Here is a 24,059-nt window from a genome sequence, read left to right as displayed (position 1 = left end):
CATGGACCTCACTGGGTACAATATTGTGGATTTTTTGAAGAGTTTTTGTGGATATCTTTAAATATTTAAAATAATTCGAAAATGTTACGGGATTTATTATGTACCCTTTATTTTGTGAATATTTTAAATATTTTTATAAACCCCTTCAAGGACCAAATTCTCTCGTTCGATATCAAAAAAGTTTATTTCGACGTGTCGATATGACATTTTAGCTCGATTTCATTGAAAATTTTAGTAGAAACGACTAAATGTTGGATGTTTGAGTTGAAAGCAAGTTGTTTTTAGCAATTTTTTTTTTCAATCTAAAATAAGTGTGCAGAAGATCATTTCAATCGAGATTTTTCCGGATTGAATGCAAGAATTTTGGCCTAGGATTTACATATCTAGAGTATGTTAAAGATTTTTTATTTTTATTTTTTATTTATTTTTTGCATTTAAAATTGTGGATTTTTAAAAGATATTTTATTGGAACCTTTTAGGCGTTGGGCATTTTATATCGTGAAGTTTTCAAAATTTATGGAGCTTTGATTAAATATTTCAAGAAACTCAAAAAACGGATATTTCCACACACAGATAAGGTAAGTAAAATACTTCTCATAATTATTTTAAATTATATTTATTAATACTTTCTTTTTTCTTCATTTTGCAAATACATAATAAAATTTACGAAAATGGTTTTTGGTTCTAATTATACTTTTATATTATCAATTACACTTATGTGATTATTTTTAAGTTTATTTGGATCCTTGTCCAGGCTCTCAACACTATTACATTGCTTTATGAGATAATTGGAGAGTATATATTCAATGGCTGTAAAGAAACAATGAAAAAATCAAACATATGGCCGTTATTAATCTGGAAGTAATAATAGTTAAAATTTAGTTAATTTAACGATTTTTTATTTTAATATTTATGATTATATTCTAACTACGTTATTGCGTGCATGGTTTAACTACCGTAAAATATCAATAGCTTACCTTAAAATGAACACCGTTTTGTGGAAATTCTATAATTTTATTTATGGTTCATCATATTCTTCCAATTTTATGTAAGCAAGTGCTGTGAATAGGTTGTTTTTGGGGGGTTTTAAGTTGAAAAGATGGGAAGATTGAATTTGGTGTATATATGTATGCATAAGGTTAATGAAAAAATGGGATACACAAAAAAGGAGGAGAATAATGAAATTAAAGGGAAGAAAGACAAAGAGGTAAAAGTTGAGAAAGAAAAGTGCTTAATAAAAAATATTTACATTTGTAATATAAAATTGGTTTATGAAAAAAATGGCTTGGGTCATAGGGACTTAACATGGCGTTAAATTTTGAATATAAAACAATTATGCATATAAAAATGATGTAGAATTTGGGGAAATTTAACATATTATTATATATTACGATACAAATAACAACGTTTAATATTGCTTATCGATTTTCGTTCTGTTTGTCTAAGATGCCGATATTCATATTAGCAACAGCTAGTTTCATTTTCCACACACAAATTTCGAACGGATTTCCAAAATCCCACAATGCTTTGCAAGAATCGCAAAGCAAATGGAATGGAACTACTTATGTTTTTTTGGATTTTTTTTTACAGATTACAACCATAGTTATGACAACTATTCGAATTGATCTCGTGATGATTTCGATTATTGCTTTGGTAATTCTTGTGTATGGCTACAGGTGGTGGAACATAAAGTGACGATGGTGGGGCTTTTCGAACAGCGGGATGGACAACATGATGACCACCTATGCCCATTTCATCGAGAAAATGATGGAGTAAAACTATTTTTGTTGTTTGTTGGGCGAGTACGACAACATGCGTGGATTTTTTCATTTGGTATTGGTGTTGTTGTTGGATTTCGTCAGATGAATTCCATGCCATATGGGCATTATGTCTATAAGCAAGACTATCGTGAAGCAATGGCATATCATTGTAGAAATGACAAACTGTAAAGTAAATTATTTTAATTTCATTTGAGAATAAATCATTTTTAAAGATTTGAAATTTAAAGTAATACGTTTTACCCGATATGAAACTCGAAAATGAGAACCGCATACAAATTGTAATTACTCTTAACATTAAAAATCTATTTTATTAATTCAAAAAAATCGTATAGGACCTCAATGTCGATTTTTTACCGTTTTTTTTTGTGGTCCGATTTGCTTAGTGATTCTTTACGACTTTAATTAGTCGTGTGGTGTTTCTAGAAGATATCCTAAGGCCTAATATAAATATACACTGGTGGCCAAAACTAAAGCAACTAAAATCGCAAAGACAATAAATGCACTGTAACTTTTACAAAAATAAACAAATCGTAACTATTTTTCCAGTTTTAAATGAGGTGTTCAATTCACTTTTAAAAGACTAAAAATAAGAATACAAAAATAATATTGAATGAATAATAATATACGGAAAATTAAAATGACCCAATTTTTGCTTGGTCAAAACTAAAGCAACTTTTTGATTTTTTATTTTAAAATAATTAAATTTTGGCTAGTAGTCGATAGCAGCTGCACGCCTACGAGGCATTGAATCTATAACACGTTCAATTTGATCCCTGGGTATGCTTTTCCAGGCACCCTGAATTCTTTGAAAAATGTTGTGCTTATTTTTTTCCGAATCTCGCTTGATCTTCCTGTCTACGATACTCCAAAGGTTTTCTATGGGGTTTAGGTCAGATGATTGTGCCGTCCATGACAAAACAACGATTTTTGACTCCCGCAACCAATCTTTGAGAAGTTTTGATGCATGTTTGGGATCATTGTCACGCTGAAACACCCAAATAAGCCGAATATTTTCTTCAGCGGAAGGGAACAACCTTGATGTTCAACACATTTTTGTAAACAAACCGATCCATAACTTCCTTTATTTCATGGATAGGCCCAAGTCCATAGAAAGAAAAACAGCGCCACACCATTTTTAACCCTCCCTCATGCTTCACTGTACCCTTGCAACACTGAGGCTTGAGTCTTTAATTTTTTTGGTCTTCTCACCGTAAAATTTTTCATATATGAGCCTTTAATATTAAACGTAGACTCATCCCAGAATAAAACGTTTTTCCATTGAGCTGGATTCCAATTAATATTATCGTTTCCGAAAGCCATTCTGGCTTCCCGATTTTTTAAGATATAAATGGCTTTTTTGATGGCTTACGGGCATGCAGACAAGCTGCCACTACTCTTCTACGCACTGATCTCGAGCTTATATTCAATGATAGCTCTCTCACCAATTCAGTTGAACTCTTAAGTTTGTTGATCAGTACGTGCTCAGGTTTTTCACGGCCTTCATCAGTTATAGACAGTTACTACTGATCCAGTATCATAAAACCGACTTAGTATACGAGAAATCACAGAAATATTTATGAAATATTTCTCGGATATAATTTTTTGCGATAGCTTGTTTTCATAGTCACTGATAATTTGCTGTTTTATTAAAGTACTGTATTTGCATCTAGCCATTTTTTAACTTTTTTGGGCAGTACTTAAAAAACGGAAACAAACACGTGTCGTTGTAAAAAAACTTCTTAAAAATGATCCATGACAAGCAAAATTGTTGAAGGAAGCCAAAAGCGATAAATATAACAGTAAAAAAACAGAGATTGCAGCGATCATATGAATGTACAACAGAGTTGCTTTAGTTTTGTCCACACCAAATCGGTTTAATTGACTTTACCATACATTATTTTTTATATAAAAATTAATTTTGATTTTTTGTTTTAAGTTTTTAAAAAGTGAATAAAGTGCATAATTTAGAACTAGAAAACCTTTCTCATTTTCTTAATTTTACAAAAAGTTACAGGGCATTTATTCTCCTTGTAATTTCAGTTGCTTTAGTTTTGGCCACCAGTGTATATACTAAATACCATAAGGTTAAATATCGTGGACCAAAAAAGAAAAAAAAATGATCCCTCTAAGGCCAATTAATGTGGATTTTTTTTAGACCTCCTTAATTTTAAAAAAGAAATAAGTTGATTTTTTTAAATTACAGGATCTCTTTAATTCAAATAACATAGATTTTTTTTATTGTCGTAGATTTCTCCCTATATTCGGTATTTTGATGATTTTAGCAATATTTTTAACGGAATTGTCTGAAAATCCACACAAGGAGTTCCTGGTGAGCATTTTATTTTATTTCCTAGAAAAGAATTGTCTATATAAGTCCAAGATATCCTATAGCATCCATATATCGGTACACTCGATATTCGGTATTTTGATGATTTCATCCAAATTTTTGTATGGAATTGTCTTAAAATCCATACAAGGTGTTCCTTCTGAGTACTTTACCCCTAGCAGGGGATTCTCTATATATATTTACGTTTTAGTATAACGGTACCCCAATATATTCGCTATTTTCATGATTATTGCGACATTATACACCGGAATTGTTTCAAATTTCGTATTAGAAGTTCGGAACCGTTACTACAGCCTATGACAAAAATTACTTATACAGGACCACGTCTTCGTATAGCTCCCAGATAACGGTTATCATTTGAGCGGTATTTTTTGACGCATTTTTTTTTAAATTTTCAAGTTTCTTCCATATGGTGGAAGTTTGGTCCGGCCGAACTTAACTGCTTTTATACTTGTTTATCGTAGATATGGTTTATGAATAGGGTTTTTGTTTTCACCGATGTTTGAAAGAATATTTTTTTGGATCCTTAGGAATTTATATCGTAAAAAATATTTGTATGGATCAAATAGAGCTTTTTCATCATAGATTTGGGTATCATATCATTCTTCCAGGTTTCTCTTTGAATCACAAAAGATTTGGGCCAACATATAACAAGCAAGGATCATCCGATTTTGCTTCAACTTTGCAAATCCAAATATTAGTATCATTGATAGGTCAGGTGTGAAAATTGCATTATTGGTCCACTTCATAAAGTACCTCCCCCACAAAAGGGGTAAAAATTTTGAATAATTATTACTATTATAAGATGTGAAACGCATGTCCGATTCAGTGTAAAAATTTGGCAAATCCCAATGTTTCTTATAACAAAAGGTCTGGTATGAATATGTTATATATCGGACCACTCCTTCTGTTACCTACACCACAAATGGTCAACATTTTGAATATACAAAACGATCATAAAACGCGGAATGAGCAAACGGTTCTAACCCGGCACATCCAAATATTTCTATTAACACAAGATCTGGTGTGAAGATGGAATATATCGGACCACTCCTTCTGGATCAAAATTTTTAAATAACCAAAACGCTCATAAATTGCGAAATGAACATCCGATTTTCCTCAAATTTCACACATATCAATATTTCTACTAACACAAAGTCTGCTGTAAAGGTGGAATATATCGGACCACTCCTTCTAATACCTCCCCCCCAAAGTGGTAAAATCTTGGAATAACAAAACGGTCATAAAATGCGAAATAAGCTTCCGATTCTCTTTAAAATTTACATATACTAATGGTTTTACAAAAGCGAGATTTTGTGTAAAGATGATATATATCGGTCCACTCCAAACTTGGTACATCTAAAAATTTCTCTCAACCAGGTACGTTTCCCACAAAGGTTAACGACATATATTGAAAATAAATGAAATAAATTTGTTTAATATTTCAGATCCCAATATTTATATCAATATTAGATGAAGTAGAATACATTGCATATCCCAATATTTTTATCAGTTTTAACTGTTTTACCTACATTTTCCAAAAATTATGGCATATTTCATATAAAGTGAATGAAGTAGTCGATATAGTCCTAATATTTATATCACACTTATATCAAATATGAAATGGACAATATTGGCCTACCTCATCCAAAAAAGCTCAACAGTTTGAATAATCATAACGGAAGTCAAAATATATTTTAATAAACGGACATAGGCTTAAGGTAAACATCTGTCGGCAATACCGACTGATACTTTTTAAGTTGCATTTTTAATCAATTTTGAAGATCTGTTCCGGCTTTATATTGAGTAGTTTATATATATTTTTTGTGGGAATTATTGGGCATTTTTTGACTGTTTAAAGAATTTGTTGAGTTTTTAAGATTTTCTTCGAGTGATTTTTTGTAATTTCCTAAAAGACAAATATTATGGATTGCGTTTTTTTTTGCAGGAATTTTATGGGTCTCATAGGAGTTTATATCGAAAATATGTGTAAAATATGGAATATTTCAGTGCATTTTTACACAAAAATTTCATATTCTAATGTCGTGGCTTTTTTAAAGAGCGTCTTAATAGTAAAAAAATCATATAACTCTTAGACTTTAAAATAGAAATAAGTTTAGGAAAGTATGGTAAAAAATATTGATATTGATAAATTTGATTTGTTTTAAGACTTTTAAGAATTCAAAAAAATATAATAATTTAAATATAAAGTTTTTTTTCAGATTTTTCGAACTTTTTGAATATTCTGTTTTTATTATTATTTGCCCCTTTTCTAAAAGTGGGCAAATATTAGTTTGGAACGGGTTTTTATATTTAAATAATAATAACAATTTCTAAACTAATATTTACCCACTTTTAGAAAAGAGAAAAATGAACATTTTTCTATTCTAAGAACTTCTCGGATAGCTATTTGAACCAAGACACTACAAAATGACCCTCTCTCACATTTTGTAGAATGAAAAATGGGTGTGAAGATAAATTGGAAAGTTAAATTGGATTTTAACAGACACAGTTACTTAACAGAGCTCTGTTAAGGACTTAACAGAGCTTTGTTAAAGACTGAGTAAAAAAGAAAATTTTGAAAAATATAATTATTTGTTAATTATTATATAAAAATTTATTACTTCGGTAATAAAATAGCTTGAATACAAATTAGCACTTTCAGCCCATATATAGGTTATAGTCCAAAACCGTTTCAGAGACCCAAATTGGACCCATCCTTAATAATAATAAGGTCCTAACAGATTGAACCACTGTGCAAAGCCTATAAAACCTGCGCGGATCAAACTAGGCTTAAATGAAAGGTCTCTCCGAGCACTTTCAGCCCATATATAGGTTATAGTCCAAAACCGTTTCAGAGACCCAAATTGGACCCATCCTTAATAATAATAAGGTCCTAACAGATTGAACCACTGTGCAAAGCCTATAAAACCTGCGCGGATCAAACTAGGCTTAAATGAAAGGTCTCTCCGAGCACTTTCAGCCCATATATAGGTTATAGTCCAAAACCGTTTCAGAGACCCAAATTGGACCCATCCTTAATAATAATAAGGTCCTAACAGATTGAACCACTGTGCAAATCCTATAAAACCTGCGCGGATCAAACTAGGCTTAAATGAAAGGTCTCTCCGAGCACTTTCAGCCCATATATAGGTTATAGTCCAAAACCGTTTCAGAGACCCAAATTGGACCCATCCTTAATAATAATAAGGTCCTAACAGATTGAACCACTGTGCAAAGCCTATAAAACCTGCGCGGATCAAACTAGGCTTAAATGAAAGGTCTCTCCGAGCACTTTCAGCCTATATATAGGTTATAGTCCAAAACCGTTTCAGAGACCCAAATTGGACCCATCCTTAATAATAATAAGGTCCTAACAGATTGAACCACTGTGCAAAGCCTATAAAACCTGCGCGGATCAAACTAGGCTTAAATGAAAGGTCTCTCCGAGCACTTTCAGCCCATATATAGGTTATAGTCCAAAACCGTTTCAGAGACCCAAATTGGACCCATCCTTAATAATAATAAGGTCCTAACAGATTGAACCACTGTGCAAAGCCTATAAAACCTGCGCGGATCAAACTAGGCTTAAATGAAAGGTCTCTCCGAGCACTTTCAGCCCATATATAGGTTATAGTCCAAAACCGTTTCAGAGACCCAAATTGGACCCATCCTTAATAATAATAAGGTCCTAACAGATTGAACCACTGTGCAAAGCCTATAAAACCTGCGCGGATCAAACTAGGCTTAAATGAAAGGTCTCTCCGAGCACTTTCAGCCCATATATAGGTTATAGTCCAAAACCGTTTCAGAGACCCAAATTGGACCCATCCTTAATAATAATAAGGTCCTAACAGATTGAACCACTGTGCAAATCCTATAAAACCTGCGCGGATCAAACTAGGCTTAAATGAAAGGTCTCTCCGAGCACTTTCAGCCCATATATAGGTTATAGTCCAAAACCGTTTCAGAGACCCAAATTGGACCCATCCTTAATAATAATAAGGTCCTAACAGATTGAACCACTGTGCAAAGCCTATAAAACCTGCGCGGATCAAACTAGGCTTAAATGAAAGGTCTCTCCGAGCACTTTCAGCCTATATATAGGTTATAGTCCAAAACCGTTTCAGAGACCCAAATTGGACCCATCCTTAATAATAATAAGGTCCTAACAGATTGAACCACTGTGCAAAGCCTATAAAACCTGCGCGGATCAAACTAGGCTTAAATGAAAGGTCTCTCCGAGCACTTTCAGCCCATATATAGGTTATAGTCCAAAACCGTTTCAGAGACCCAAATTGGACCCATCCTTAATAATAATAAGGTCCTAACAGATTGAACCACTGTGCAAAGCCTATAAAACCTGCGCGGATCAAACTAGGCTTAAATGAAAGGTCTCTCCGAGCACTTTCAGCCCATATATAGGTTATAGTCCAAAACCGTTTCAGAGACCCAAATTGGACCCATCCTTAATAATAATAAGGTCCTAACAGATTGAACCACTGTGCAAAGCCTATAAAACCTGCGCGGATCAAACTAGGCTTCAATGAAAGGTCTCTCCGAGCACTTTCAGCCCATATATAGGTTATAGTCCAAAACCGTTTCAGAGACCCAAATTGGACCCATCCTTAATAATAATAAGGTCCTAACAGATTGAACCACTGTGCAAAGCCTATAAAACCTGCGCGGATCAAACTAGGCTTAAATGAAAGGTCTCTCCGAGCACTTTCAGCCCATATATAGGTTATAGTCCAAAACCGTTTCAGAGACCCAAATTGGACCCATCCTTAATAATAATAAGGTCCTAACAGATTGAACCACTGTGCAAAGCCTATAAAACCTGCGCGGATCAAACTAGGCTTAAATGAAAGGTCTCTCCGAGCACTTTCAGCCTATATATAGGTTATAGTCCAAAACCGTTTCAGAGACCCAAATTGGACCCATCCTTAATAATAATAAGGTCCTAACAGATTGAACCACTGTGCAAAGCCTATAAAACCTGCGCGGATCAAACTAGGCTTAAATGAAAGGTCTCTCCGAGCACTTTCAGCCTATATATAGGTTATAGTCCAAAACCGTTTCAGAGACCCAAATTGGACCCATCCTTAATAATAATAAGGTCCTAACAGATTGAACCACTGTGCAAAGCCTATAAAACCTGCGCGGATCAAACTAGGCTTAAATGAAAGGTCTCTCCGAGCACTTTCAGCCCATATATAGGTTATAGTCCAAAACCGTTTCAGAGACCCAAATTGGACCCATCCTTAATAATAATAAGGTCCTAACAGATTGAACCACTGTGCAAAGCCTATAAAACCTGCGCGGATCAAACTAGGCTTCAATGAAAGGTCTCTCCGAGCACTTTCAGCCCATATATAGGTTATAGTCCAAAACCGTTTCAGAGACCCAAATTGGACCCATCCTTAATAATAATAAGGTCCTAACAGATTGAACCACTGTGCAAAGCCTATAAAACCTGCGCGGATCAAACTAGGCTTAAATGAAAGGTCTCTCCGAGCACTTTCAGCCTATATATAGGTTATAGTCCAAAACCGTTTCAGAGACCCAAATTGGACCCATCCTTAATAATAATAAGGTCCTAACAGATTGAACCACTGTGCAAAGCCTATAAAACCTGCGCGGATCAAACTAGGCTTAAATGAAAGGTCTCTCCGAGCACTTTCAGCCTATATATAGGTTATAGTCCAAAACCGTTTCAGAGACCCAAATTGGACCCATCCTTAACGGTTTTGGACTATAACCTATATATGGGCTGAAAGTGCTCGGAGAGACCTTTCATTTAAGCCTAGTTTGATCCGCGCAGGTTTTATAGGCTTTGCACAGTGGTTCAATCTGTTAGGACCTTATTATTATTAAGGATGGGTCCAATTTGGGTCTCTGAAACGGTTTTGGACTATAACCTATATATGGGCTGAAAGTGCTCGGAGAGACCTTTCATTTAAGCCTAGTTTGATCCGCGCAGGTTTTATAGGCTTTGCACAGTGGTTCAATCTGTTAGGACCTTATTATTATTAAGGATGGGTCCAATTTGGGTCTCTGAAACGGTTTTGGACTATAACCTATATATAGGCTGAAAGTGCTCGGAGAGACCTTTCATTTAAGCCTAGTTTGATCCGCGCAGGTTTTATAGGCTTTGCACAGTGGTTCAATCTGTTAGGACCTTATTATTATTAAGGATGGGTCCAATTTGGGTCTCTGAAACGGTTTTGGACTATAACCTATATATGGGCTGAAAGTGCTCGGAGAGACCTTTCATTTAAGCCTAGTTTGATCCGCGCAGGTTTTATAGGCTTTGCACAGTGGTTCAATCTGTTAGGACCTTAGTATTATTAAGGATGGGTCCAATTTGGGTCTCTGAAACGGTTTTGGGCTATAACCTATATATGGGCTGAAAGTGCTCGGAGAGACCTTTCATTTAAGCCTAGTTTGATCCGCGCAGGTTTTATAGGCTTTGCACAGTGGTTCAATCTGTTAGGACCTTATTATTATTAAGGATGGGTCCAATTTGGGTCTCTGAAACGGTTTTGGACTATAACCTATATATGGGCTGAAAGTGCTCGGAGAGACCTTTCATTTAAGCCTAGTTTGATCCGCGCAGGTTTTATAGGCTTTGCACAGGGGTTCAATCTGTTAGGACCTTATTATTATTAAGGATGGGTCCAATTTGGGTCTCTGAAACGGTTTTGGACTATAACCTATATATAGGCTGAAAGTGCTCGGAGAGACCTTTCATTTAAGCCTAGTTTGATCCGCGCAGGTTTTATAGGCTTTGCACAGTGGTTCAATCTGTTAGGACCTTATTATTATTAAGGATGGGTCCAATTTGGGTCTCTGAAACGGTTTTGGACTATAACCTATATATGGGCTGAAAGTGCTCGGAGAGACCTTTCATTTAAGCCTAGTTTGATCCGCGCAGGTTTTATAGGATTTGCACAGTGGTTCAATCTGTTAGGACCTTATTATTATTAAGGATGGGTCCAATTTGGGTCTCTGAAACGGTTTTGGACTATAACCTATATATGGGCTGAAAGTGCTCGGAGAGACCTTTCATTTAAGCCTAGTTTGATCCGCGCAGGTTTTATAGGCTTTGCACAGTGGTTCAATCTGTTAGGACCTTATTATTATTAAGGATGGGTCCAATTTGGGTCTCTGAAACGGTTTTGGACTATAACCTATATATGGGCTGAAAGTGCTCGGAGAGACCTTTCATTTAAGCCTAGTTTGATCCGCGCAGGTTTTATAGGCTTTGCACAGTGGTTCAATCTGTTAGGACCTTATTATTATTAAGGATGGGTCCAATTTGGGTCTCTGAAACGGTTTTGGACTATAACCTATATATAGGCTGAAAGTGCTCGGAGAGACCTTTCATTTAAGCCTAGTTTGATCCGCGCAGGTTTTATAGGCTTTGCACAGTGGTTCAATCTGTTAGGACCTTATTATTATTAAGGATGGGTCCAATTTGGGTCTCTGAAACGGTTTTGGACTATAACCTATATATGGGCTGAAAGTGCTCGGAGAGACCTTTCATTTAAGCCTAGTTTGATCCGCGCAGGTTTTATAGGATTTGCACAGTGGTTCAATCTGTTAGGACCTTATTATTATTAAGGATGGGTCCAATTTGGGTCTCTGAAACGGTTTTGGACTATAACCTATATATGGGCTGAAAGTGCTAATTTGTATTCAAGCTATTTTATTACCGAAGTAATAAATTTTTATATAATAATTAACAAATAATTATATTATTCAAAATTTTCTTTTTTACTCAGTCTTTAACAAAGCTCTGTTAAGTCCTTAACAGAGCTCTGTTAAGTAACTGTGTCTGTTAACATCCAATTTAACTTTCCAATTTATCTTCACACCCATGAATGAAAAATGTATGCTCGTAAATTTTTACGATAACTCTTTTTGCTAAAGGCTTTTGACTTAATCAGTGGAAAAAGTTACTGACCTTTAAGGACATTTATCATTGCGATTGGCTTGGTGGCATTTTGAGAAGAGAAAAAATGTTGGAAAACATGCAAAAGGGCTTGGCTGGCTTCACAGTAAATATAAGGTGTTACCATTATACAAATATTCATATGTACACATGTATGTATATAAATGGTACATAAATACCGACAAAACGAACAAACGAACATAAATGACTTTTGTTCTTAAAAAATTTACAAGAAAGTTTACGATACGAGATATGTAGGTGTAAAAATATATATGGAGTTTTTGCAAACAATTTTTAAAAAAATACATATGTACAATTTCAATTTACAATATTTACTAATCCTTATACACATACGAACATTACAAACTGTTCATTATATATAAAAGGATTACTATTTTATAAAAATAATTCAATATCCTTTCCTTAATATTATTACCTTTCTGTAAATCCATATCATCCATTTCAGAATTTTTGATTTGTTGTAATTTTTCGCGAAATTTCTTTGTGATCTGTTTTCTTTGATAGTCAGCTTCGATTTCTTGTTTTGTTCGGGGTATTCGAAAGCGTACACAACAACACACCATTATGACTACAACGAAAAAAAAAAACAAATTGTAGAGAATTTAAATTCTATAACCGTTAATTTTTGGTTTTGGTATCCTCTCATATTACTTATGCTCATTATTATTCCCAAACATATGGCAATAATGTGCCAAACACGAAATCCTCCAATTGTGGTCTTTTCTAGCCATGTTGAGTCGGGGTTTACTTCCAAAAAATCTTGATCCTCGTCGCTCATATTAAAATTTGGATTTTCTTTTTAAATTAACAGCAGAAAAATATAACTTATTTTGATTTTTTTTTGTTTATTTTTCTTATTATCCTTTTTTGTAGTTTTCTTTCGTTTTGTGATGTTTTTGTTTCAAAAGTTCGTAGCAGACTGAAATTTGAATAAAATTCTAAATGTGTTATGACCTATCCTTTGGCGGATGTGTGTGCATGTGTATTGGCCACTTAGGTTATCATAAAGATTTATTTTAAATACAGGGTGTGCCGATAGCTTATGTCTATTTTTAGGTCGGTAGAAATTGAATGAAGGAATTTGTTAAGAAATTGAGAATTTTCACAGTCGGGAAAGAAATTTAAAATTTAGGAATAGTAATGATATAAAAGAGTAGTGAAATAACTGACTGACTGAGAATCGGTGCCCAGACGAAACGGACAGGACAAAAAGTAGAATGTACGAAAAATTAAATACTTTGTATTAGACAAAAGGTATGAGCTAGAATCACAAATTTGTAATGAGAATCACCGATAGAGGTAGGATAGATGTGTGTGTGTTTTTTTTTTTTGAAAATTCGAGCTTTGAGGCTACGAAAAGTTCTAAGATGGTACTAAACTTCTAAAATGGTACAATTTGATATAATGTGAACGAATAGAGCTAAACACATGAAATTTGATATGAGAATCAAAGGTTGGAAAGTTAATTTGAGGTTTTGGAAGTGTGTACTAAAAAGCACTAAGTTTAAAACAGTTTGGCTTTAGGTGAACGGATGAAGCTGGAATTTCGAAATTTTGCAAATTTTTGTGTAGGCAGGGCTATTGGGTTCGTGGAAATTCGTACTGGGTTTTTGGAAATTCCTACTTAAAGGATACGAAAAGTATTAAATTGAATTAAAAATGAAAGCTGTGTCTGTGGAAAAACGGAATGAGCTAGAATTCTAAAATTTTGAATGAGAGTCACTGATGGAGTCCGGGATAGGTTGCGAAAAGTTCTAACTTGTAAAGAATAGAGCTAAATGCTTGAAATTTGGTATGAGAATCAAGGCTGGAAAATAAGTTTGATATATGAAGGTGGTTTCGGATATGTGTACTAAGTGTGCGAAATGTACTAAAGGGTACTAAATTTGGAACAGCTTGATTTAGGGTGAACGAATGAAGTTAGATTTGTATTGGGGTCAATGTTGATAGTTTAGTGATAAAAGGTGATTTTGAAAATGCGTTCTGCAAGTACGCGATAAGTGATAAATAGTACTATATTTGGCACAATTTTTTATTAGGTGAACAGATAGTGCTTGAAATCTTAAATTTTTGTATTAGGGTCGCTGTTCATATGTAGCCTGGACATATGGAGGTGGTTTCAGAAATGTGTACTATAATTGTACGAAAAGTACTACATAGTACTACATTTTGTATTGGGTGGAGCTGAAATCCTAAAATTTGATATAGATGTCACTGTTGGTGTCAGTGGCTAAGGTACGGAAGTTGTACCAAAATTATGTATGTGTACGAAAATTACTAAATAGTGCTAAATTTGGTACAATTAGGTGTTGGGTGATCAGATAGTGCTTTCAGGTTGAAATTTTGTATTGAAATTATGTATATGTGTAGGCTTGACATATTGGAGGTGGTTTTAAAAGTGTGTATTATAATTGTACGAAAAGTACTAAATGTTACTAAATTTGGTCTTGGTTAATGCGATAAAGATAAAATTCTGATACTTGATATTTGGATAACTGTTGTTATCTGAGGTTGAGATTTGAAGGTGGTTTAAATATGCTTCCCGAATTTGTACGTAAAGTACTAAATTTGGAATTGAGTGAATGTATAGAGCTGGAATCCCAAAATTTGATATTGAGGTCTCTATTGGTATCTGGTGTTGAGATTTGGTAGTGGTTTTGCAAATGCGTACTATAATTGTTCGAAAAGTACTAAATTATGCTAATATTAGTTCAGTGTTGGTGTGTAGAATGGAGAGATGGAGAAACATGTTATGTGGCGTTTCCACTGCACTTGATTCGCTCTCTATTCGTTGTTTGACCCTTAACTATGAAAAAACTACCTAATTCTTCACACAAAATTTCCTGAGCGAACACTCATATTTGTACGTTGTTCAAATCAAATCACTCTCAGAACAACGAAAAAATATGTCCCATCCCTAACAAATGAGAGCATTTATCGAAAAAATAAATTATGACATTTAAAAATTAAAAATAGAAAAATTTGATGAAATTTTAAAAATTTTTGGGAAGACTGAAAATTATGAATGAAAACTACAATGTTAAATGGCGTATGTACATTCAAACGAAAGTAAATTTTGTTTTCTCTCTCATTCGAGGTACGCATTTTGTCCATGAGTTAAAATTTCCACAGAAAACGCAAACAAAAGAGGCAACATTTTCAAAATGTTTCTATCGGCAGAAAAAATGTTTGACAAGTGTCTCTCCAGCAGAATTTAAAAATGGAAAAACACAAAAATGTGTTCAAAATGTCAACATTTACACAAAAAGTTGAAATCGTGAATGAAAATTGTAAAATTAATGATATAATAAATCTTCGGGAGGTAAACAATAATTTCTTCTATTCATATTAGTGGGAATTTAATGTATTTTAGTATAAATTCCCATTAAAATCAAGAAACAAAATTTTTGAAAAAAGGAATTATTTTACTATGAATTACGAATCGTGCCGTATGAACGGGTTAATTCGTGTACTTAATTCTGAGAGCGAACAACGTTGTTCGGTTTCCAGTGGAAACATGCTATTACTAAATTTGGTATTGGGTGAAGGGATAGGGATTTCAAATTCTGAAATGTCATATCTCGCAGTTTTTTCTAGGGTTTAGACGTTGAAATAGTTTTGGACAGAAAAATCGGAGGAGGGTTCATTGTGCAATGCTTTTACTAATATCCTCCTCGGTAAACTTCAAAATAAAAGATTTTGAAACTTTTTGGTGTAAAATGTAAACATTTTACTTACTTAAAAAAAAACAAAGACGAAAAAACGTGAATGTTTTAAAGAAAATTTCCAGAGGCTCTAAGAAGATGAGGATTTTTTTAAAGAAAATTCTCAGAAGCACTAAATAGACGTGAATTTTTTGAATGAAATTTCCAAAGGATATTAAAGTTCAATTTTCAAAAGGCTCTAAAAGAAAGCGTGACTTTTTCTAATAAAATTTCTAGAGCCTCTAAAAGGAAACAACATGTTCAGATGCTTTAAAAGGAGGTGCATTTTATAAGGAAAATTTCCGGAGGCTCTAAAAGGAAGTGCATTTTATAAAGAAAATTTTCAGAGGATTCAAAAAACATGGATTTTTTAAATAATATTTCTAAAAGTACTGAAGAGGCGCGTATGTTTCATAGAGAATTTCCAGAGGCTTTAAAAGGACTTGCATTTTTTTAAAGAACATTTTTAGACAGAGATTATTTTTAAAGAAAATTTCAAGATGCTCAAAAAGGTGCTGATATTTATTAGGAATATATCCAAAAAGCTCAAAAAGGTTATGGATTTTTAAGGAACATATCCAAAAGCTGCAAAAGGATATGGATTTTTTAGGAAAAATATCCAAACGGATGTGGATGTTTTAAAGAAAATGTTCAAAGGTTCTGAATCTTTTCGAAAAATATATAAAACTTTGAAAGTATGGAAATAAAGTACTGTGTATAAAGTTTTGATCAAATATTTATCAAACCGAACCAATTGGGGATTTTGAGTACTTAATGGACCTAATATGAACTGTTGGAACGAATCTAAAATTTTAAAGTGGACTTTTGGTTGAAGAAATAAAGGGCACTTTTTAGTTTAAAAATAAATATTGAAGCATTATGCCGCCTGTGTCCATAAAATGAACGCGATTCTTTTGTAATTTTGTTTGAGGCGCTTTGTGATCTGGAGAAAGAAAAAATATAATTTTATTTATGGATAAACTATGTATAAAATAATTGTCCAGACCTTAGAGACCTTAGCCAAATGTAGCTGCCTTTGCTTCACATTGAGATTTTTCGTAGTATTTTCTCTATTAAAAAGATTTGAGTTAACAATTACCTTTTAGAATATAAAAATTAAAATTTATGTCATTTTTTGAATGTTAAGAACTTTTTCTCTAAATTAACAAAAAATATGGCACTAGTAAGAACATAGTAAAAAAAACATATAAAAATCTACTTTAAAAAAATTAAAAAACTAGGAGATATCAATATTCGTTGATGCATTTACCTGTATTCTTCTACCATGGTCGGTACGAATAATTGATATCGTCAATAAATATCGAAATGGGTCTCATAGTAACCCCCAGGTCAATTTGGTTGTACAAATAGGTAACAATTAGTCCCGATTAGATTCAATGCTTGTCCATATTTTGATATAGTCATATAACGTTTCAGATTTTGAATAACTCAAACCCCAATTAGAATTTAGATTTTATCATGATAAAATTATACAGGTGGCCGCATCAACACAGATGCTGGTACAATAAGCTGTCAATTTTTTTTTTGGAATTCTAAATTTTTAACAAAAGATTATTTAAAATAGTGAAATTTGTTGAAAATCACATATCATACCAACATCTGAACGTATGAGAAAATCTTCTAAATTATAAATTATTTGAGATAATTATAAATTATTTGAGATACTTTTTTTGTATTCTTGTATTCCTGTATTCTTCTATCATAGATTTTACTATTTCTTGGCACTCAAATTTTGCATTTACTTGTATAAAAAAACGTTGTTTTTAAGTTTTTTTTTTTTTCATGGTTGTCTTCATCTTTCTTTTCAGCCAAACACCAAATGCCGTTTCAAATACTTTTTTTTAATTCTTCAAAACTCTTTGCTTTCTGATAATATTACACAACACCAAATCAAATCTGCTTTCTTTTAATTCATACACTTTGAAAATAATTTATGTATGTGGGTATATATTTTTTTTGCTGTTGTTAATGGCCAGCTAAACTTGATCAATAATTCGTAACACACTCATGTATGTTTGTATGTCCACACACGCACACATTGTTATTTTGTTTTCTTTTTTTCGTCGTTTTATTTTGATAACAGCAAGCTGTCACACGGCACACAACACTTCACATAGCCGTGATCGTCTAGTGGTTAGGACCCTACGTTGTGGCCGTAGTAACCCAGGTTCGAATCCTGGTCACGGCAATGTTCGCAGGAACATTGTCACGGGTGAAGTTTTTTTTATTATTTAAAATTTTTAATTGTTATGATGAAATTTTCGAGGGTTTTAATAGATTTGGCAATAATGAACAAAAATTATCAATTAAAACAATAATAATTTTGTCATAGGCACTTATAGGTGTTTAATCTTAAGACTGTAGGAATTACAATAGTTTGTAATGATTTAACTAAAGTTTTGATATTTAGTAGAGTCATTTGTAATTGTAAAATTGTAAAATAAAGAAGGTAATGTCATACAGCCATTAGCCTGTTTTTTTTTTTTTTCAAAATTAAAATAAAACATCTCATTGCCAAAATGTTTATTCATAGGCCTATACATGGCCTTTATAAGGTCGGCCATCGATCCCATATGACAACTACACAAATCAGAGATGGGAACCTGCTTTCAATGAAGTCAAATTTGAAGGGTAAATTACAGAAAAATGCAGAGCTGGATATTATTATATGAAATAAGGCTACTTTGATTCAATTGTACCATAACTATAATGTTTCACAAATCTGTTTGGATTTGTCTAGACAGGAAAAGCCGAAAGTCGGGTGGGGCCGACTATATGATACCATACAAACTACATGCACATTTAGTAGAGCTCCCGTAACAAATTAATTTATGTGACTTTAGAGCAGTTATAACTTGGTTTCGGAGGGAGACATTTTTTATATTTTATACCAAATAACATTGATATAGAGTGCATGATAACACTTCGAATTCCACCAAATGGAAACGTACGTCCAGAAATTCACTCCATTAGGGCTGACATTAGCTATTGTTTGCACAATAAACCTGAAATAGGATTAAGCATATATATGGGAGCTATATCAAAATCTTATCCGATGTCGATAAAATTTGGCAAATGTATTTCCAAACTTTATAAGATATCTGGAACCAAATGTCATTATTGTGGAGTGCATATTGGGAATGTGAGGGACTTACAACCCCAATTCGAATGAACCGATTTTAACCAAAATTTGATGTACTTGCTTCTAAACTGAATTTGGTCGGATGTGCCAAAATTCAGGCGATTTGGAGTAATATTGGTCATTTGGTGCACAACTAACCCGAAATCGGTTGAAGATATAAAAAGAAAGGTATAAAAAGATAAGAAAACTGCATCAAAGTCAAACGACATCACTTTTACATTTTTTTTTTAAATTTTATTGAATGAAAGCTAAAAATGTCGGAAATAGCATCAAATTTTAGAATAAGTTTACATTTGTTCGAATTGGTCACCTTTGGCACGAATTATGGCCTTCAAACGGCCAATGAAACCGTCACACGCTGCCCGAATGTTGTTCTGGGGTATTTTGGCCCATTCCCGGTGAAGCGCTTGCTTGAGATGATCGACACTTTGGTATTTTTTAGTGCCAACCATGCTTTCCAAAATACTCCAGAAACAATAGTCCAACGGATTGGTGTCCGGAGATTTTGGTGGCCATTGTGCCCTTGCGAATTGAAGCGAGGAACCTCATGTTGTAACCATTCTTGTGTGGCGTGTGCTGAGTGCGATGGTGTTGAGTCCTGTTGGAAAGCCCAAGGTCTGCGGCCAAAATGTTTGCGTGCCCAAGCCTTTAATACACCCTCCAGAATATTTTGGTGATAATATTCAGCATTTATTTTGATGCCACGGTTGATTAATACAAGCGGAAAGCGACCATCGGCGTTTATGGCGGCCCACACCATCACCATGGCCGGCGCTTGAGATCTGGTGGCCAACCGAAGGTGCACATTTTCAGCTGACCTCTTTGGCAAGTAAACCGATCATTTTGTTTGTTTACAAACTGATGGACAACGAATGTTTTCTCATCGAAGAAAACCAAATTCGGCAGTTCACCACTTTCGGTCAAGCGAAGCAACTCTTTAGCTGTTTTGTGTCCTTTTCTTTCTGTTGCGGTGTAAGTTCTTGCACTTTTTTGAATTTTTTGTGGCTTTACCCCGAGCTCATTTTTCAATATTTGCCGAATGAAATATTGCGATATGTTCAGTTCAAAATCCATTTTTCGGCCACTGCGACGCGGGTTTCGATCAAGTCGCTTCTTTACTTTTCGAACCATTTCTGCTGATGTTGTTGTTTTCTTCCGTCCACTTCCTTGTCGTCGGGCTACGCTACCAGTATCACGGTAACGAGCGATGGTACGAGAAACAAACGATTTATTCACATTTAAATGCTGGAGTGCTATAAATATAGCCACTTGTGGTATTCCAGCCAAATATAAAGAAATCACACTATCACGCTTAAATTCCATCACGAATAACTTTTTTTCTGGAAAATTCTCACCAAAATGCTTATCTGCGCTTGTAAACAATGACAATGAGCTGTCACTGGAATAATTGATACATATATTAAATATATGTAATTTATAGGGTCTACGACGAATATTTAGGGATGTTAAAACGGAATGACATGGATCATATACCCTTCCTTTCAAGGTAATTATTGAAATTTGTAAATGAACAAATTTTGACATTGAAACTCTCTGCACCTAAGTATAATAGGTCGGAATCAATTATAATTATCAATTATATATCACTAATTAAATTCTTAAACACTCCACGATATGTGGTCACCCTGTATATTTTTCTAGCCAATACTTACTACTCGAATAAACATTCCTTGTGGATATCATAGTTTTATTAATATTCATGCATACGCTACGCTCATTCATTTAAAAAAAAAGGACAAACAGGATTTATGTATGTATGGCACAAAACACACATCCACACCACTATCTTTCACGGCTATCAATGTATGAGTGTTGTCCTGTTGGCTCGAACTATGTCGCAATAGCCGAAGCAACACACACCATCATCATCATAATTATCACTATCAGAACTAGAAACATCATTGTCATCGTCACAATTATTACCACCTACAACAAAACATGCAAAAACAGTCAAATGCCACCACGCAAATTTCTTTGAACTTAGCAGTGGGGCCAACAAACAGATGCGCAGGAAGGAACACACAGACACACAACTCAGCAAGGAGTGTTTCAGCATGATAGTATTACATTTTTTGTTAAAAAATTTTGTAAGTACTTTTGTGAAAATGGGGAACAGTGGGATAGAGGGGATTATAAATTTAATAGAAAGGTGGCTTCGAAATGTTTTGATAAACGCATTATTTAAATTTCCAATTCCTTTGATTATACGTCAAATAAACAACGAATTTTCGTAAAATGCGTAGATAGATTAGCTGTCAGTGTAAACAGACTTTATGGTCCAACTCGGTATTGAAGATTTTTGTAAATGTGTGACAAAATATTTCTCGTAACTCTATAGTGTATATCATAAATTTTAAGCAAAAAAAAATAAAAAAAAAGAAACCTAATCTTAACAAGTAAAAAAGAAGCTAAGTTCGAAAAATACCTCTCAAATGTAAACTTTTATATGGAAGCTATACAAAGACGTGGTGCTGCACGTGTGGGCTATACGAAGAGGTTGACCAGCACAGACAATTTTCAGTCTTAGGCTGTAGTATTACGAACTTCAAAACCCAAATTTGAAACAATTCCGGTGAATAATGTCGCTAAAATCATCAAAATACCGACTATCGGGAGGTACCATTATATGGGGGCTATACGAAGACCTGCAAATTAATTGTGATTGGTAAATTATCAGGGTTAACCAGGCCTAATATTTTATACGTAAACGTTCTTTTATAGTGCAGTGCAAAACTAGCTTCACTACCATTGTGATTAAAATATTTCCATAATGTTTCAATTTAATTTACAATTGCATTCATACGGAGGAGATCAACTGGTTTTAACTCTTAACTTTCTAAATAGGCACCATGGTAGAAGAATACTGGTAGATGCATCAGCGGTTGGAAACATAGATATGTCAAAAAAAAATTAAATGTCTTTTCTAATATAAGTAGATTTTTATATGTTTTCTTATACGACATCACTCGGAGGTTATTATAAAACGCGTTTTTCAACAATTTTTACAAATTTAAATAATTTTTCATTTAACATTTTCAATTCCAAAATTGGTTTGACAGTTCATTGTCTCAGCAGCTGTGTCGATGCGTCTACCTATATTCTTCTACCATGATATGCACGAACATTGTCCAATTATAAGACCCCGTACCAAGCCAGCTGTCTACCAAGTTTAATGTCAAAATACATTATTGTGATTTAAATCACTGGACAAAGGATAAGCAAACAAACAAATTAAATGTCAAAACGATTTGTGCACTGTTTTTTATCCGTCTCACTCTTCAATCACAATAAGTACTTTGACAACTCGTTTAGATGATAAGCTGTGGGTTTTTGGAATATTTATACAGTATTTTTTGCTTACCTGCACAATCAAAAATTGCACGACATCTTGTGCAGCAATGCCCAAAATGCAGGTAGCTTCATTGCATTTATCTGCACAATGAAGCAGGTATCTTTAATTTTACTTACGTGCACAAAAAGTGCAGTTATCTTTAATTTTCTATTCGTGCACAACAAAGCAGCAGCAGCATAACCATCTTTTAGTGTGGGAGAGGAAGCGAGAATATGTTTTTAATGCATGCTCTTTTCTTGTGTTGTTATTGTTTTTGCGAATACAAAAACAAAAACGAAGTGGTAGTTTTTAGTGTCTTTTTTGAGTTTGCAAAAAATTTTCTTGTGCAGATAAATACAACTTTTGTAACCAAATTAAAAAAAATTACCAAATTTTCGAGGCAGGAATGTCCAATGTGCAGCTATCGATTGGGCACTTAAATACAATTCAAATAAAGGGATTCAGAAAAAATGGCATAAAAAAAGTTTTTTGGTCTGCAAAGGCCAATGCGCAGATAATGTTGATGCAGGTAAATAGAAACCACTGTATGTCAAAAAATAAGCTGATTGTTGTGTGTTTTCTTATACAAAAGTTGGAAGTTGTTTAGAAATGTACGAGTAACAATTTTAACAAATTTGAATAGATTTTTAAATGAAAACGAAAATTCAATTCCAAAATTGGTTTGACAACAGATGTGTCGATGCGAGTACCTGTATTATTTTATCATTTGCAAATGGGGAACTTATTTTTTGTACCATTTTTAGAGGAAATATTTTTCATTTCATATTTTTATAGAACAAGTATCCTAACAAATCTGTTATAAGATACTTGTTTCATGAAAATTTGAAATGAAAAATATACCGTCTAAAATTTTTCATTTGATTTATAATTTATTTTAAAAAAATGCAAATTAAACTTTTTTTAAACTTGTCAAATTTAATATCATTGAAAACTGCTTCCCATCTCTGATTTGAAAGGGTGGGCATTATTATTTGAAATGAGGATACCTTGAAGTACCAGGTTTGTATGAATTTTGGCACATTTTTACTGGTAGTCTGTTAAAGCAATTATTACTATTTGTAGCTCTTCTTCTTTTTTTCAGTGACAGCCAATCAGCTGTTTTGATTATCAGCCGTTTTATTTTAGTGAGAAATTTCAAGCACGTTTTTTGGAGATCGTAAGCCTAAATTGTTTTTAGAACAAAGTTGGGAAATGGGAAATATTCTTATTTGACAGATTTGCTTTTTACACCCTCTACCTTAGAAATTCGGAATGGAATTTGTCATTCCGTTTGTAACCCGTTTTAGAAGAATACAGTCGCATCGACGCAGCTGCTGAGACAATGAAATGTAAAATTAATTTTGGAATTGAAATTTTAAGATGACATTTAAACATATGTCACAGTAGTTTTCATTGCGTCTAGGACGTTGGTATTGAAAATGAGATTTATCGGTCTAGGTTTTGGGATAGCCCCCATATAACGGTGCCTCCACGGGAGGGTCCACGTTTTCGTATAACCCTTGTATAACCGTACCTCCTGATATTCGGCATTTTGATGATTTTTGGCACATTTAGTCTGAAAATGGTATTTGGATTTTGTAATGGGTTCCAGTTTCGGTGACAGAACATTGTACATATATGTAGGTGCACCTTTTCGCATAGCCCCCGCATGGTACCGCCCGATATTTTGATGATTTTTGCCACATCCTTTAACGGATTTGTCTAAAAATTGGT

At 33.7% G+C, this 24,059-nt stretch overlaps 1 protein-coding gene and 1 non-coding gene across 2 annotated transcripts; one reads left to right on the top strand and one right to left on the bottom strand.

Moving 5' to 3' along the window:
* Positions 1-637: 637 nt before the first annotated feature.
* Positions 638-13,106, bottom strand: LOC131800495 (uncharacterized). Its single transcript, XM_059121432.1, has 3 exons — positions 12,758-13,106; positions 12,522-12,674; positions 638-810 (listed from the first exon to the last, which is right to left on the bottom strand). Exons 1-3 carry the CDS (start codon positions 12,882-12,884, stop codon positions 689-691), a joined length of 402 nt encoding a protein of 133 aa, XP_058977415.1. The 5' UTR covers positions 12,885-13,106; the 3' UTR covers positions 638-688.
* Positions 13,107-17,947: 4,841 nt separating this feature from the next.
* On the top strand, positions 17,948-18,019 carry TRNAH-GUG (transfer RNA histidin (anticodon GUG)). Its single transcript has one exon. It is a non-coding gene; the product is annotated as a tRNA-His (tRNA).
* The last annotated feature ends 6,040 nt before the right edge of the window (positions 18,020-24,059 follow it).

The sequence above is a fragment of the Musca domestica genome, unplaced genomic scaffold, assembly GCF_030504385.1.
Source record: "Musca domestica strain aabys unplaced genomic scaffold, Musca_domestica.polishedcontigs.V.1.1 190, whole genome shotgun sequence".
NCBI classification, from domain to species: Eukaryota; Metazoa; Arthropoda; class Insecta; order Diptera; family Muscidae; genus Musca; species Musca domestica.
The sequence above is the reverse complement of the archived record's forward strand: the minus strand, read 5'-3'. Positions and strand labels throughout refer to the sequence as shown.